The 16,388-nt window shown below is 43.3% G+C and overlaps 1 protein-coding gene across 1 annotated transcript in view; it reads left to right on the plus strand.

Moving 5' to 3' along the window:
* The window catches only part of LRRC7 (leucine rich repeat containing 7), a 399,063-nt gene that overhangs the window by 240,963 nt on the left and 141,712 nt on the right, over window positions 1-16,388 (plus strand). The window contains exons 8-9 of the mRNA XM_075936231.2: window positions 2,164-2,227; window positions 5,949-6,023. Of these exons, the coding sequence (XP_075792346.2) occupies window positions 2,164-2,227; window positions 5,949-6,023 (139 nt within the window). The remainder of the gene's footprint in view (window positions 1-2,163; window positions 2,228-5,948; window positions 6,024-16,388) is intronic.

Consider the following 16,388-nt stretch of genomic DNA (forward strand, 5'->3'; position numbering starts at 1 on the left):
TAGCTTAGTTCGAATTAACTAATTTGAATTAAGTTAGTTCGAATTAGTGCTGTAGTGTAAGAAAGCTAATTGCTTTCTTATTCCTTTTGTCACTCTCAATTCCTGATTTTGTGATATTTCAGATAATTTAATTTAAATATACATTTTAGTGATGTTTGTGACCAGTATCTAGAGGGGAAATGCAATGTAATACATAGCAGGAATGTAAAGGATTAGTTTAAGAGTAGGGTTTTTTTTCCAGGGGTAGGGGAGGACCAAGACAAATGAACTCAAATCTTGAATTTCCCTGTAAGTAAGATTCTTGCCTTTCATAATTTGTAGCTTCACTGACTGAATTACAAGGTGGTCAAGTGAGTTTTCATGGTTACATAGTGATTAATCCCTATAGTGATTAATTCTCATGACAGGCAGCCCTTTATCATACTCACTGTGATTGATTTATTATTAAGAGGCATAAATTGGTACACCTTGCATGCCTCATAATCCTGATTTTTCATTGCATTTTTATGGTATTCTAAAGAAGGTGAACTGCTTTGATGGGCTTTGCTATTCCATGTCTACACTGCTGCAATGTGGACAGCAAGCTTTGTCACCTTGAAGGAAGCTTAGAGCAGGAAGTCTTCTATAAAGGAGTACAGCAAGTTTCTCCTACACAAGTGTGGGATCTCTATGTCCCTTTTGTATGCCAGGGACTGCTTGGGGAAGAAATATCTGCCCTATTGCAATTTTGCCCTATAGTGGAGCAGAAGCTTGAAGACGGAGGAGCTCATTATGCTTTCCTACTTCTCAGTCCACCCTCAGAGTAGCAGAACAATCTGGTCAAATCTGGTAATTTTTAAGTACTTTTCTCCATTTCACTGATGTACCAGCTGTCTATTGGTCCCTAGAAAAACATCTCTCAAACTTTCTAGTGTGGAATGACAATGAGAAAGAAAAAGAAGAAACTGATATAAAATCCTTAAAGAATATTACATTCTTGCCCTATATCCCTTATCCAATTAAAACATCTCTCTTTCTATTTAAGATTATGAGGTTGCTTCCACAATACTTTGACATAAGAGAGACAAATTTGGCATTGAATATTATTTCACTATTAAAGCAGGGTTTTATCTAGGATCTGGCAAATTACTAATAAAGTTACAGCACTGTATATGCTTTAGGTTTTGTCTCATCATTTTAGTTAATCTCTTAGACAAGGCTAATGACAACAATTCCTCTATTAAACTCTGTTCTTTGTTATGAAATAACAAATTACATTAAATATATAATAGTTTCAATTTTTAATACAAGTTACCAATTGTTTAATTAAAATTGTGTTCTAGAGTTTATCTTGAGTGTATATATTGTTTTATTTAGGATAGTCAGAAAAAATCCACAATATTGTTTTACAGTGTAACTGTTTGATTATGGCAGGAATGAAAGATTAGTTTCAGATCACCACGAGTAAATGTATATTACAAGAGTAATCTAGTAACGTTATTACGGTATCTCTTTTCTTTTTTCAATTCATTTCCTCCTGTAGTTTGTAACACATATGCAGGACCAGAATTGCCCATGAGCAGAGCACTAGTCTGAGGCTTGTGCTTTACTTCAAGCCAACATAAGCCCTCAAAATAGGGTTTAAGTGGAAATTCATTATTATGTAGGTTCTGTGGTGCTCCTCTGCTCAGGGATGAATTTTAGTTACATTGCATTATGTCTGAAATGTGTCTCCAAACTCTTTGGGGCAAACACTGTGTTTTTGTACTTTTTCTGTAAAGTCCCTAATTAATTTTGGGGGATTGTATAAATAAAAATTCTTAAATAGAATTGTGAAAATAAACTCAACTTTATATTTTTTTAAAATACTTGTGTCAGATTAATTCTTGGAGTGATTCAGTTTAAATCAATAAAATTATATCCAGGCTTAATTTGGTCCCTTGTAGTTATCTTTTTAATGGAAGTAAGATTTTTTTTACTTCAGGAATTTAAGGTAATATGCCTTAAATCTTAAACAAATTGTATAGATTCAGTTCTTTTATCGGTGTAAATGTGATTACACTCTATTGAAGCCTATGTCCATATTGGAGTCTTACTCTGGTATAAGAATTAGGCATAAAATTTCAAAGTAAAATTCTCACCTTAGATTTTTTTTATTATTATTGTTATTTTTGTCTGTTACAGGTCAATGCACAAATTGATGCAGCTGGAAAGACTTGACCTAGGCAATAATGAGTTCTCTGAGCTGGTAAGGAAAAATGTTTTGCTAGAATGTTTCTGTGTCTGTTAGACCTTTATACATGGATAATTAATTTTTTTTATCTCAAAACACGTGTTAGCATTGGGCACATCTATATTTTAGAGTCAGTCTGAGCATACATTCATTCAAGAACTCCTCCAAAATTAGAGCCACTAAATTTGGTATGCAGCTTCCCCATCTCCTAATTTAAAACAAGATCAGATTTGGTTGTGCCAGAAGAACTGGAAGACCCAGGAAAGGGACAGTTTTCCATAACATGCAAAGGGAGGGGCTGCTGTTCTGAGGGATGTGATATGAATATCACCAATGGGGGCAGCCACACCAGCAAAGGAGTGGCCAGCAGAGCCTTCCCTGCCCTGGAGATGACCCCTGCCAGCCCCTACTGCCTCGGGAGAGGCAAGGGGAGGGAGAGGGCCCTCTGCCCTGGTCAGACCGTGCTGGGGAGGGAGAGAGGCCCCACATCCTAAGTGAGGAGGGAAGGGGAAGGGAGCAAAGCCCCTCCCCATACCCTGGGCTGGCCAGACTAGGTGGGGAGGGAGAGAAACCCCCCAGTCAGGTTGGGGGGGAGGGAGAGAACTCCCTGCTGGCCCCTGAGGACAAGCTAATAGGTAGGGTTCACAGCTACTACTGCCCTGGGCCGCTTCCATGGAAAAGCTAGTGGGCACCCCCTTACCTGACTCCTGCATCCTTGCATGCCCCAGTCCTCTCACCCTGATCCTCCCACCCCCTGACTTGATTCCTGCACACACACCCATACTGACAGCCCCCTGCCCTGAAGGACCCAGGAAACACTGGGTAAGTCTGCTAGTATATTAATAAAATCATGAATTTTCCATGGTCAGAGAATTGGTAATGGAATTATAGGACCCTTCAATTCCCCCAAGCTGTTTGAAAGCAGGCCAAGTTGGAAGTGCATGAATATTATTAACAACCAATAGACCTGGGAGGCCTACCAATATGTGAAATGAATTGGTGATCCCATCATTGTTATTTTTGTTAATATCTCCAAAGCTACCACTATATTTGGCACTAAGTGGCATAGTTAATAGCTGGGTAAATTTTTCAAAAGCACTTATGTGAGTTAGGAGTCTAAGTCCTATTGCTTTCAGTAAAGGTCCTACGTGCCTAAGGCATTTTTGAAAATGGGACTTAGATGCCTAGTTACTAGAGCAACTTTGAAATTATACTCAGCCTCAGTAAAGAGGCACAGAACTGATTTAACAACATCTATAGGTGTCTTTCTATTATGTCAGGGATGAGGCACTTATATGGGGTAATGTGAGGAAAGGTAAAATGATCTCTGTTGTGCTTATTTTGTGGATAAATTGATTATTTCACCTACAGGAGATATTAATCCAGCACATTTATCAGGCACTAAGTCCCTTTTCTCTATCAGTGTGTGTCAGTCTATATCTAGACTGCAGGCTTCTTTCGGTAGAAGCTTTTATGGAAAAGATCTTTCAGAAAAACTTCTTCTGAAAGAGAGCATGATGCTATCTCACATTTCAGCTGTGATTACTATGGATGGAGTGGCCACCAGGGTACCTGTGCTTTTTCCTGGAGGCCTCTTCTTTTGAAAGAACTCCCTCCTCTGTGTTCACACACACATTTTGGAAAAAGGCTTCTTCCACATAAAATGAGGAGTACCAATGTCAGAAAAACCCCTCTGTTCTTTCAATTTTCTTTCGAAAGAATGCGATTGCAGTGTGGATGTTACTCAGGTTTTGTCAGAAAAACAGCCGTTTTTCAAAAAAAAACTCGGTAGTGTAGACATACCCTCTGGTATTTTTATAGTGCCATCACACTAATACCTAAATCACAACTTTTTATAATACGATGGGTGCCTACCTGTACGGTGTGTGTAAAGCAGCAGATTATTGGTATACAGTATTTTACAGGAGAAGACAGATATTTTTCTTTTTTCTTTGCGATGAAGCAAGACTGAATAACCACCCTATCATTCCATCCCACTTTCAGATAAAACTCTCCTTTTCAAATACCATAAATGGTTCAGTAGCAAAAAAAAAAAAGGGGGGAAGGGGGTTGTACAAGTCTTTCTCTCTGAGTTCCAGATGTAAAAAATATGGATTCAAATCTTTTAAACAGTTTTTACATCACAAATCAAATTAATATTAATTCATAGTTTGAAATATGTGTGTAAAAACATTTGCAAAAACCAGTCTGTTAAGGAAAATTCATTGATACTCCTCTCCCCAAAGATCTATATTTAGCAAATAAGCTGCATAGTACTAGAACTGAGCAAAATTCAGAATTGTTATCACACAGGAAATTGCAATGTTTTGATTTTTGTTTTTGTCCCAAATTGGAACAAAAAAGTTGTAATTTAAAATTTTTTTACTGATTGCAAATTCTGGTCATGAGAAAGAACTACTGAAGGAGAGTGAGTCAGAGAAGGTGCTGGAAGCAGGAGTGCCAGAGTGCCCTGGGCAGGGAGGCACTGAAAACTTGAGATGCAAAGAGTGAGCTGAGAAACTGGTTTTGGTTGGTTGCTTGTTTAAGTATAGACAATAAAAGTCAGCCTAAAAATAAGACTGCAGGGGTAATTGTAAGTCTTTGAAAGCTGGAGAGGAAGCCCTGTCTTGTGACACTGGTTAATAGGAGAGAATGGGACTTTAAATAACAACTTTCCTAAGGCACTGATGGGGAAATGCAGTCAAGCATTTCTGCTCTGGTCAACTAAACAAAATATTCCATTATCACATTCAACTAGGCCAAATATTTCTTTTTAGTTTTTCTTTATGGAAGATGTTTACAAAAAAGCAAAAATTCACTGCAAATATGTACTAAAATCAGTACTACCAATAGACAAATGTTCTATTTTAATAGTCCAGTTTCCACTATAATAGAAAATATTAAGCCAATGAAATTAATATCAGTTTCATTAATGAAAGTTTGCCCAATCTTACATGATGCAAGTATTTGAAGCTTCCTAATAAAGTTGGTTTTTGGAGTTTTTTTCAGAAGCAGAAATTTGACTTAAAAGCTGAAGCACACCTGACATATGATACTAGGGAGAAGATCTTGCTATCACTAAAGATTTCTAGTCTTGAAAAAAGTGGACCCTAAAAATTATTGCTTTAAAGCTGCTCTTTTTCTCTGCTTTAGAGTCTGACTTTAATTTTAACTGGATAGATTGGTATATACCAACTACTGAGAATAAGGTGTATGTGAACTACAGTGAATGAGGATTTGGGAGATATAGATAATTTAGAAGTGTATTAGTTGCTTCAGTAGCTCAGCAAGCATACAATGCTGTGTTACCGTCACTATTAACACTTTATATTATGCTAAAATTAAAATTTAACCTACTCTTCAAACCAACCCTAGTCTTTCAAGTCAACACATCTATCTTGAAGTTCCACAGTGCTGATTTCTATTCCTTGGTTCATTCAGAAGTTACATTTTGACAGATGATACTACACTAATTGCATCAAAGACTTCTAAGGCCTTTGCATCCATTTCTACTAGAGAGCTTTCTGAGATTTCATATACCATTTGACAAAAATATTGTATATACATTAAAGAACTGTACTGCTTAATTAATTTTATTTCTGAAAGCCTGATATTGATAATTAATATATTTATACAGAAGGAAGAGAGACAGGGAAACCATTTGAACGAATACAGAATTAATGAGTGTGTCGATTGCACTGTTTTTTTTTGTTTGTTTTTTTTTCTTTCTGGCTAGCCTGAGGTTCTGGAACAAATACAAAACCTGAAAGAATTATGGATGGACAATAATTCACTTCAGATTCTACCTGGGGTATGGACATTTATATTATGCAATTATTTTCTTTTAAGTTATAATGAATAATTATTTGTGTGCACACAGATTATTTTAATTTAGTAATAGATAGAGATCTCAGTATTTAGAATGTGCTGTGAAATAAAACAAGACATTTTAAAATGTTGCATTATTGCACACTCATCTTGAAATGAGGAAATACTGCTCTATTTTAGCATTGTATAATTCTATTGAATCTTGTTTTAACGTATGGAAATTTCCACTTTATTAGGTTTTTTTTTTATCGTGAGTTTGTAAATTGTTATTTTCTTAAACTATATGGCTACGTCTACACTGGCACGATCTTGTGCAAGAACACTTTTGCGGAAGAGTTCTTGTGCAAAAACTCTTCCAGAAGAGAGCCTCTATACTAGCATGTGCATTTGCACAAGAGATGTGCTTTTGCGCAAGAGCATCCATGCCAGTGTAGATGCTCTCTTGCGCAAGAAAGCTCTGATGGCCACTTTAACCATAGGGCTTTCTTGCACAAGAAATTCATGTTGCCTGTCTACACTGGCCTCTTGCACAAGAACCGTTGAGCAAGAGGGCTTATTCCTAAGCGGGAGCATCAGAGTTCTTGCGCAAGAAGCACTGATTTCATACATTAGAACGTCAGTGTACTTGTGCAAGAACTCGCGGCCAGTGTATACTGGCAGCAAGTTTTTGCCCAAAAGCAACTGCTTTTGCACAAGATCGCACCAATGTAGACACAGCCTCTGTGTTTATTGTCAGATGGAAGGAAAATGAATGTTGATACATCTGGACTTGATTAGGCTGAAAATAACTTCTGTGACAGATGGCCATGAAAGCTTGGCTAGCACTGTGGGTTGCGCTACCCCAGAGGCTGGCTGTCAGAGTGAAAATCCCCTCTCTTTAGTTACTACTGAAATACCTCAGTAGGTCTTCCATGTTGCCTCTTCTGCCAAACAAGTTCTTATTCCTCCTAGCCCAACTGGCATTTTTAGTGGTCAGACACTTGTGGATTATTTCATGGGAAACTTCAGTATATGTTCACAGAGTTCTTCACACATCCTGATGTAGAAGAAGGCTCATTCATGAGCTGTGTATAATCTGATGCCTGAATTACTTCATCGTTCACTCTAAGCCTTGTTGTTGGGGCACAGACACTTTATATAGAGAACCAAAGTTTGCTTGCACGTTTCTTATTCAAACACTGTGCCCATTAAGCCCTATCAATTTGTACTCATAGACAGAAAAATCCTCACACCACTGGTCTATTCAGTACCTGCAGATCTCAGTCTCTTCTCAGATAGCCTTTTTCAGGTGCAATATGACTAGCAGGAGCACAATGGATGCAGTGTGTTGAGTTACCAGTCCCTGGACCAGCCAAGGAAATAACCCAAACAAAGGGTGTGCTGAAGCAGCACTAAAGGTAATTTATTAATACAGATTCTTAAGGATAAGGTAATATACACACATCGCATTCATACTAACAGTTGAAGGTAGGCTGCAGACATGGAGTAGGTAACTTCCAATTTCACAGGTAGCTTGAGCTGGCCAGGTATCAGCTTCCCCGAGACTGACCACGAGGCTCATGGCTATCCCTTGAGTCCCTTGGATCCACAGGAGGGCTACTACTTCTGATTCAGTCCCAGGTTTCACATGCTGTTACATCCCTTCCAAAAGGAGATGATCTTCCTGACTGCTTGTCAGTTAATTTATCTACTTTCAGGACCTTTGTATGCCTTAAAAGGTCATGGATCCTAAACTGCCCTTCTGGTTGGATATTTCTCAGTCACACCTCACACACATTCCACAGGTTACATACATATTCATGAACAAGATGGTTTCTAGGTAAAATTCAACTTTATGGCTGTAAGTAATCCGAAATCTGCCATAAAGTATACTTCTTGATATACTAAAAGAACCTAATGTAAATACTATGGGTTAATATACCAAAGGCATAAGGACTTAACATAAATTGTACTTAAGAGAGGCAGGGTCAAGGGAAAAGGAGAAAGCAGAGGAATATGTCCGATCAGCTAGATGCCAGTGGAAAGGGAGGAGGGGTTGTGTCAGACTGGTTACATGTTGTAGATGTTCCAGTGAGAGGAATGAAGTTTCATTCTCAATTGTGTTTCATCCTGGGATATTGAATGGTATGTGCAGAGAAGAAAATCTCAGCAGACAGCTCTAAAATAGAACTTAAAGCCGGAATGGAGACACGGATTTCCACAATATTTTCTACTCTTAATCTCACACCAGTCCATCTCTCTCTCACTGCAACAGCTCTGAGAGGTAAATGTAACTGAAGTCTCTAGCAATTTTAATGGTTCAGTTGGGGTTGCTGTGTGATAGGCTAGGCCTACACTACACGATAAATTCAATTTAAGATAGCGGGTCTCTAGTAGATATGTTAAATTGAACCCCAGAAGATAAATCTCCAGAGTGTTGATCTTCCCATAAGTATAGACAAGGCCAGAGACAGTGAGGAGTGATGATGGTGCCCCAGAGATGAATGGCTGCCCCCAATTCTTTACTTGGCCTAACAATCCTAGGAACAGCTGGCCAATTATAAAGCTGAGTTACTTAGCAATAAGACAGGAAACACTGAATGTGGTTTATTTAGGCTGCAACTTAATTATTAAATGTCTGTGAGCATCCAGCAGATAAAGGTGTATAATGCAGGTAATTGCATAATTAATTCAATACTGAGGTGGTTTCCTCCCGCTCACCCATCTGGATCCCCAGCCAACCCACTGCTGGGACCTTACCATCCAGCCCTCACACCCTAACCCCCCAGCATGAATGTTAAGTGGGAGTTATCGAGGAGGAGGTCTTTAGCTCCCTGAGTCCACTCATTTCTGCTCCTTTAAAGAGTAATTCTTTAAATCTTTTCCAATCCATTTTATTTAGTCACTGTATCCCTTCCGTACACAGTACATGTTTACATAATGAGTTGTGACATCATAGCTTAACTCCCATTTCATGTTTTCCCCCGCCTTAGCCCTTCTCCCTGAACCTGTATGGCAGGGGTGGGAACCTTTTTTGGGTCAGGGGCCACTGACCTACAGAAAAATCAATCAGGATCTGCACACAAGTGAGAAGTAGGGAAAACACCCTCACTGTGGCCCCTGACTGAGAAGGAGAAAGACCCTCCCCACATTTCCCTTGCACACCAGAGCCTAGGGAGGGCCAAGCCTAGTAGATTTTGTACACTCCAGCCCCCAGAGGGACAGCAGGAGGATGTAGCACCAGCCCAGACTCCCCTATGCTGGGGGGGTGGGGCCCAGAGCCTCAGGGGCTGGATCCAGGCAAGCTGGGGGCTGCATCCAGCCCCTGGGTCTGAGGTTCCTCACCCCTGCTGCATGGGAAAGGTGGAAAAAATGTTTCCCACTTGGGTCATTCTGGTGATGAAGGGAAAATTCCTTCCTAGACTTCTCAGAAAGGAGTGACTAGAGCAGTGCACACCATGGATCCAACAAAATCTGGTATTTCACCACTTCCACAGGAAGTGGAAGGTGCTGTTCCAGGTACAAGATTGCTTCTTCTTCAAGAGATTTCCCCAACATGCTCCACATCAGGTCAGTGCACCCCCACCGAGCCCATTCTCCAGTCTTCACAACAATGTCCTTAGAGCCGCACATGCACGCGCCTCTAGCCCCACGCTCCTACTGTGCAGGTGTTGCGCATGCGTAAGGCTCCTCTACCCTCAATTCCTTCTCTTCTGCCTTTGATCACAGATGGAGATTGGCAGTGTTCCCTACCTCATCTCACATTTTAGATAAGTAAACCCAGTTTATACAGTTCTTACCTGTAGTTAGCTAGTTTTCCCTTTTTAACTGGTCTTCATTCTAGTTAAAAAAAATTCTTCCAAGTTCTTTAGTTATAGTTATATAGTGGTACTCTTTGCCATGCCTCACCCAGCTTTAAGTGCTGTTCCTCATGTAAGGATCCTATTACCATCTTTGACAAACATGCTTAATATGTCTACTGCCTTGGTGAGGCATACGTTTCACAAAAATGTCCTTCTTCTTCGAGTAGTGTCCCTGTGGGTGCTTCACTCTAGGTGAAGGGTTGCCCTGAGCTGCAGATTGGAGCTTTGTAAAGCAGTTTCCCCTGTTGGGCCACGCATGCTCAGGAGGCGTCTCGAGCTCTTCCCGCCTCCTGCAGCATGCAGCCCAACTCCCTCCCTTTCAGTTACTCTTTAAGGGTGTGTCTAGACTACAGAGTTTTGTCGACAAAAGTGGACTTTTGTCGACAAAACTATACCTGCGTCCACACTACCGCTGAGTTCTGTCGACATTACGTCGACAGAACTCAGCAGTTTTGTCGACGTATGTAAACCTCATTTTACGAGGAATAACACCTTCTGTCGACAGAGTTTCTGTCGACAGAAGGTGTTATTGAATGGAAATTGTCCTTTGCGTCCAGACTACCATGTCGACAAAAGCAGCTTGCTTTGTCGACAGAACTCAATGTAGTCTGGACACGCTTTGTCGACAGAAGTTTTGTCGACAGTATCTGTCGACAGAACTTCTGTCGACAGAAGCCTGTAGTCTAGACGTACCCTTCCTGCCCTCATCAGCGGACGGAGCAAACAGGAGCTCCCTGTCAGACTTCCTGACTACTTCCCCACTAGTTAGTTTAGGCACAGTCGTTTCCCCTCTTGTATTCCAAGTTAGTTTTCCCTTCTTTCTTACAAAAAAAACCCAACTAGTAATAAGAATAAACCAGGGACCTGGTGAACCGGAGTTCTCCCGGCTAGTTAAAAAAAAAAGAAAAGAAAAGAGACAAACCACAACACCGATAACAACGGAGAAAAATAAATAAGACAACGAAAAGCAAACAACAGAGTGAGGAGAAGGAGGAGGAAACTGGCCATATCCGGCTACTCAGGGTTTAAAAATGTGACCAGTGCTGCAAGCCTATGCCGGCTTCAGATGGCCATTCAAAGTGCATTCGCTGCCTGGGGGAAACTCACTCTCCCCACAGCTGCACTCATTGTAATTGACTCACAGCGATAGCCAGGAAAGACCGTGAGCTCCGCTTGAGAATGCTCTTATTTGAAAAGGCGTTTCAGCCTACCGAGGGACAGGCAACAGTGTGGCAGGAGCCCCCCCTACCTCCAAGAGCAAGCCAAGTCAGAGAGCCTCTTCATCCCACTCTCTTCCAGCTTCCTCCTCCCCAAAACGCAGGGGAGAGGCACAGCACACTATGAGGACCCCTGCCACTAAGGCAGGAGGACGATCCTCACACTCCGCACCGTGACCGATGCGCGCAACCTCAGAGCCGTCCCGGGAGTGCTCCAGGCAGTCAGCCCGGCAGGAAAAGCCGGCGCCGCTTCAAACCGCGGTGCTGCTTCATACCACGGCACCGCTTCCAGCCCCGGCGCTGCCAAAAGCACTGGCACCGCTTAAAGCTGCAGTACCGATTAAAGCTACGGCACCGCAGCACAAGAACCTTCATCCTGCTAAGCCGGCACCAGCTACAACTAAGCAGCATGACGCTGCACTGGTGCCTACAGCACAAACAGATAAGCATCCAGATGAGGCTGCTATGGAGCAGCCGCAGCAGGAAACTGACACTCATAGCAGGCATCAGTATCCATGCCTGCCTTCCACGTCTTACTCACCTGGGAGGTCTTCATCAAAACAGTCCCCTCCCAGGTCTATATCACCTTTGTCCCTTCAAGACGCTCCCCTTCCTGATGATGACCATCACATGGTGTATTCCTCGCGGCATGCATCGCCTAGGAAGTCTCGCTCCTACCATTACAGGGCTCCACCACAGCAGAGCCCATGGCACCCATACTGGCCTTACCCACCCCCGCCTTATCCACCACAATGGGGGCCCTGGGATCACTGGGAGCCATACAGACACCGCTCCCCAGCTCGCTCCACTCCATCCCGGAGAAGCTTGCCTCGACCACAACCTCTATCACCAGCAAGCCTGTCGAAGGAAGAGGTGGAACAGATTTCGGACAATGAATCAGACATTCATTCAGTAAATGTCACACACTCTGATACCCTCAGTGCACAACCGGATGACACCGTGGTACCATCAGACACTGTAGCAACTGACAATCTAAAACATTTCCAGGAACTATTCAAGAGAGTAGCGACAAGCCAGCACATCTCCCTGCAAGAGGTGCAAAAGAAACAATACCAACTACTACAAAATCTACATCTACATTACATAGCAAGATTGCCCTGCCAATAGATAAGGCAATCATGGAGATCTCGGAAGACTTGTGGAAGACACCCGCATCCATTCAACCAACTAATAAAAAAATTGACAGAAAGTACTTTGTTCCCTCAAAAGACAACGACTTTCTCTTCACGCACCCACAACCTAATTCATTAGTCGTAGACTCAGCACAACAATGTGCAAAGCTCCTACAATACAGAACGGGCAACGCAGACAAAGACCACAAAAAGTTGGACTCTTTTGGAAAGAAAATATACTCCTCTTCCACCCTACAACTCAGAATATCCAATTACTCCGCTGTCATAGCAAATCATGACTTTGACAATTACTCAAAACTGGGAGAACTGATGCCACGTCTCCCTGAGTCCAAAAGATCTATCTTGAAAGCAATAGTCCATGAGGGCCATATGGTCGCCCGCACCGCTCTCCAAACTGCAATGGATGTTGCTGACACCTCAGCCCGAGTTACAGCTACAGCGGTGGTGATGCTCAGAGCTTCTTGGGTCCAGTCGTCTGGAGTTTCCCACGAACTCCAGCCCAAAGTGGAAGACTTGCCATTTGGCAAGCAAAAGTTATTTGCAGCTACTACGGACGAAATCCTCCATAACAACAAAAATTCTAAGTCCACACTTCACACGTTGGGTATGTACACGCCGCCCTACAAATGCAGACGATACACCCCATATAACTCATACAACCGATACCGATATGGGCAATACAGTCGACCACAGAGGCCCTATGAAGACACCAGACCAAGACAGCGAGGTCCCAGAAGGCACCCCAACCAGGCCCGCCCTCCAACTACCCAACCATCTAAGCAGCAAATTTGAAGATTTGGTCGAGGGCTTGCAAGACCTCTCTTACAATCTAGCACCAGTTCAACATGGCCATCTATTCACCCACCATTTGCAGCCATTCCTTCCACAATGGGATTCCACAACATCGAACCACTGGGTTCTAGAGATAATTCGAATGGACTATACCATCCCATTTACCTCTATTCTCCCTACCCTTCCCCCAGCTCGTCCCTCTTCAGGGACCACTCTCACAAAACCCTTCTAAAACAAGAGATCGATCAGCTCCTCGTCATTGGAACTATAGAAAGGGTACCCCGAGAGTTCCACAGGAGAGGGTTTTACTCGAACCATTTCTTAACCGAGAAAAGAACAGGGGGTTGGAGAGCTATATTGGACCTCCGCAAACTGAACAAGTTTCTCAAGAAACAGCATTTCAAGATGGTCACTCTCTCCGCAATCATTCCTGCACTAGATCAAGGGGACTGCTTCTCAGCCCTCGATCTCCAAGATGCCTATTTCCATATAACCATCCATCCCTCCCACAGACGCAACCTACGCTTTGCGCTCGGACCAGACCACTTCCAGTACAAGGTTCTCCTTTTCGGTCTCTCATCAGCTCCGAGGGTATTTTCGAAGGTACCAGCAATCGTAGCTGCATATCTCAGATGGCAGAATGTCATCATATTCCCCTACCTAGACGACTGCCTTCTAAAGGGATCCTCCTATGCCAAAACCACCTCTATGATACATACAACCACAGCCCTCCTCAGTCGTCTAGGTTTTCTAATCAACAAAGACAAATCAACGTTGCACCCAGTTCAAGAGATAGAGTTCGCTGGCGCACGCCTGGACTCAGTTACAGCCCGAGCATACCTACCTCAGCAACGTTTTGCAACTATACAGGAAATTATAAGCAGGATGCTTACAATTCCTACCACCACAGTACTTACATGCCTCCGACTAATCGGACACATGGCTTCCACCACCTACGTAGTCCACCATGCTCGCCTGCACTTTCAATGCTTTCAGCTCTGGGTGGCAACCATTTACATCCCATCACGACACCCTCGAAACAAAAGGCTTACTGTCCCACTAAACGTGCTTGCATCCTTACGATGGTGGACAGTACCAAACAATCTTCTAGCGGGGGTTCCATTCCAACAAATCAAACCCACTATCCAAATCACCACGGATCCTTCCCTGCTCGGCTGGGGGGCACATATGGACGGTCGCGAAGTTCAAGGCAGGTGGTCCCCAAATGAGACACTCTTACACATCAATCTCCTCGAATTGAGGGCAGTAAGGAATGCCTGTGCACACTTTGCCTCCGACATCACCAATCATACAATCCGCATCCTAACGGACAACATTTGCATGATGTTCTACATAAACAGACAGGGCGGAGCCCTCTCCCGCTCCCTATGCACGGAGGCTATTCGCACGGAGGCTATTTGTGGAACTCGTGCATCCGAAACCAAGTCACCCTTATAGCATCTTACCTACCCGGAGTGAACAACACCAAATCAGACTCCCTCAGTCAAAACTTCACCTTAGACCACGAATGGGAGTTACATACAGAGGTTACAAACTCAATTTTCCACCAACGGGGATGGCCATCTATAGACCTCTTCGCTTCTACCCAGAACACCAAATGTCCCCAATTCTGCTCACATGTGGGACTTGGCAAACACTTTCTGGAGGATGCCTTCCTAATCAAATGGACAGCCCCCTACACTACGCCTTTCCCCCCATACCGCTCGTCCCAGGAGTCCTACACAAGATCTTGAGAGACAAAGCCCTAGTCATCCTGATTGCCCCATCATGCTCTCGCCAAACCTGGTACCCATACCTTCACAGGCTAGCGGTCCAGTCTCCCCATCCTCTACTATACCGGATAGACCTACTATCTCAGGACGACAGCAGGATACTGCATCCACAACTCTGTACCCTACATCTTCAGGCGTGGCTTCTCTCTGGTTCTTAGAGATGGAAGATTCCTGTTCCCAGCGAGTAAAAGACATCCTCCTCCATAGCAGGAGGCAGTCTACTCGAAATATCTACCAGCAGAAATGGACACGATTCTGTCACTGGTGTCAGCGAGCCAAAGTGGAACCCCGTGTCTCCCCACTAAATACCATCCTAGCCTACATTCTGGACCTTAAAACATCAGGGCTGTCAATCTCCTCTCTAAGAGTACACCTCTCCACAATAGCAGCATTTCATACCTCAGAGGACGGCTTTTCCATTTGTAACTATCCTATCACGAAGAGATTCCTTAAGGGACTCTACAATGTGTACCCACCATATGAGGCCCCACCGCCCTTATGGGACCTAAATCTTGTTCTTGACTACCTCACCAGACCTCCTTTAGAGCCATTGGCAACAATACCACTTCTCTTTCTTTTTATGAAAGTCTGTTTCCTCTTAGCCATCACCTCTGTCAGGAGGGTGAGCGAACTTGGGGCACTAATGTCAGAACCTTCTTACACAGTTTTCATGAAGGATAAGGTCATACTTAGACCCCACCCGACATTCTTGCCAAAGGTCTGTACAGAATTCCATCTCAACAAACCGATCATGCTACCTACCTTTTTCCTAAAACCACACTCTTCACAGAAGGACGCCAGCCTGCATACTCTGGACATCTGGAGGGCTCTGGCCTTCTTCCTAGAAAGAACAAAACCATTTCGTACTTTTTATCTCCATCGCTGAACGATCCAAAGGGACACCAATATCTTCACAACGAATCTCGAAGTGGATATCGACATGCATAATTAAGTGCCACACTCTGGGTAATAGACCACTACAGCGTCCACCACGAGCGCATTCCACTTGAGTGACAGCTCCTTCTACAGCCTTTCTGAGCAATGTCCCCTTAAAAGACATTTTCCAGGCAGCTACATGGTCTTCTGACCATACCTTTGCAAAACATTATGCTATCCTTCCACAACTCAGGGATGACTCAGCAGTGCTCTCCACCACTGCCAAACACTGACTCTGGCTCCCTCCAGCCATATATTGAATACTGCTTTGTAGTCACCTAGGGTATGTCTACACTACCCCGCTAGTTCGAACTAGCGGGGTAATGTATGCATACCGAAATTGCTAATGAAGCCCGGGATTTGAATTTTCCGGGCTTCATTAGCATAAAGCCGGCGCCGCCATTTTTAAAAGCCGGCTAGTGCGAACCCCGTGCCGCGCGGCTACACGCGGCACGGGCTAGATAGTTCGAACTACGTAGCCATTCCGAACTATCTGTACTCCTCGCCAGAAGCTCCACAAATCCTGCAAGCGCCCTTCTGTGCCTCAGCTGTCCCTTCCACCACAATCCCCATCTCCTCAATAACAACATGTAATACAAGGGGAGCAATCTGAT

The sequence above is a fragment of the Pelodiscus sinensis genome, chromosome 9, assembly GCF_052426305.1.
Source record: "Pelodiscus sinensis isolate ZL-2025 chromosome 9, ASM5242630v1, whole genome shotgun sequence".
In the NCBI taxonomy this organism is placed as follows: domain Eukaryota; kingdom Metazoa; phylum Chordata; order Testudines; family Trionychidae; genus Pelodiscus; species Pelodiscus sinensis.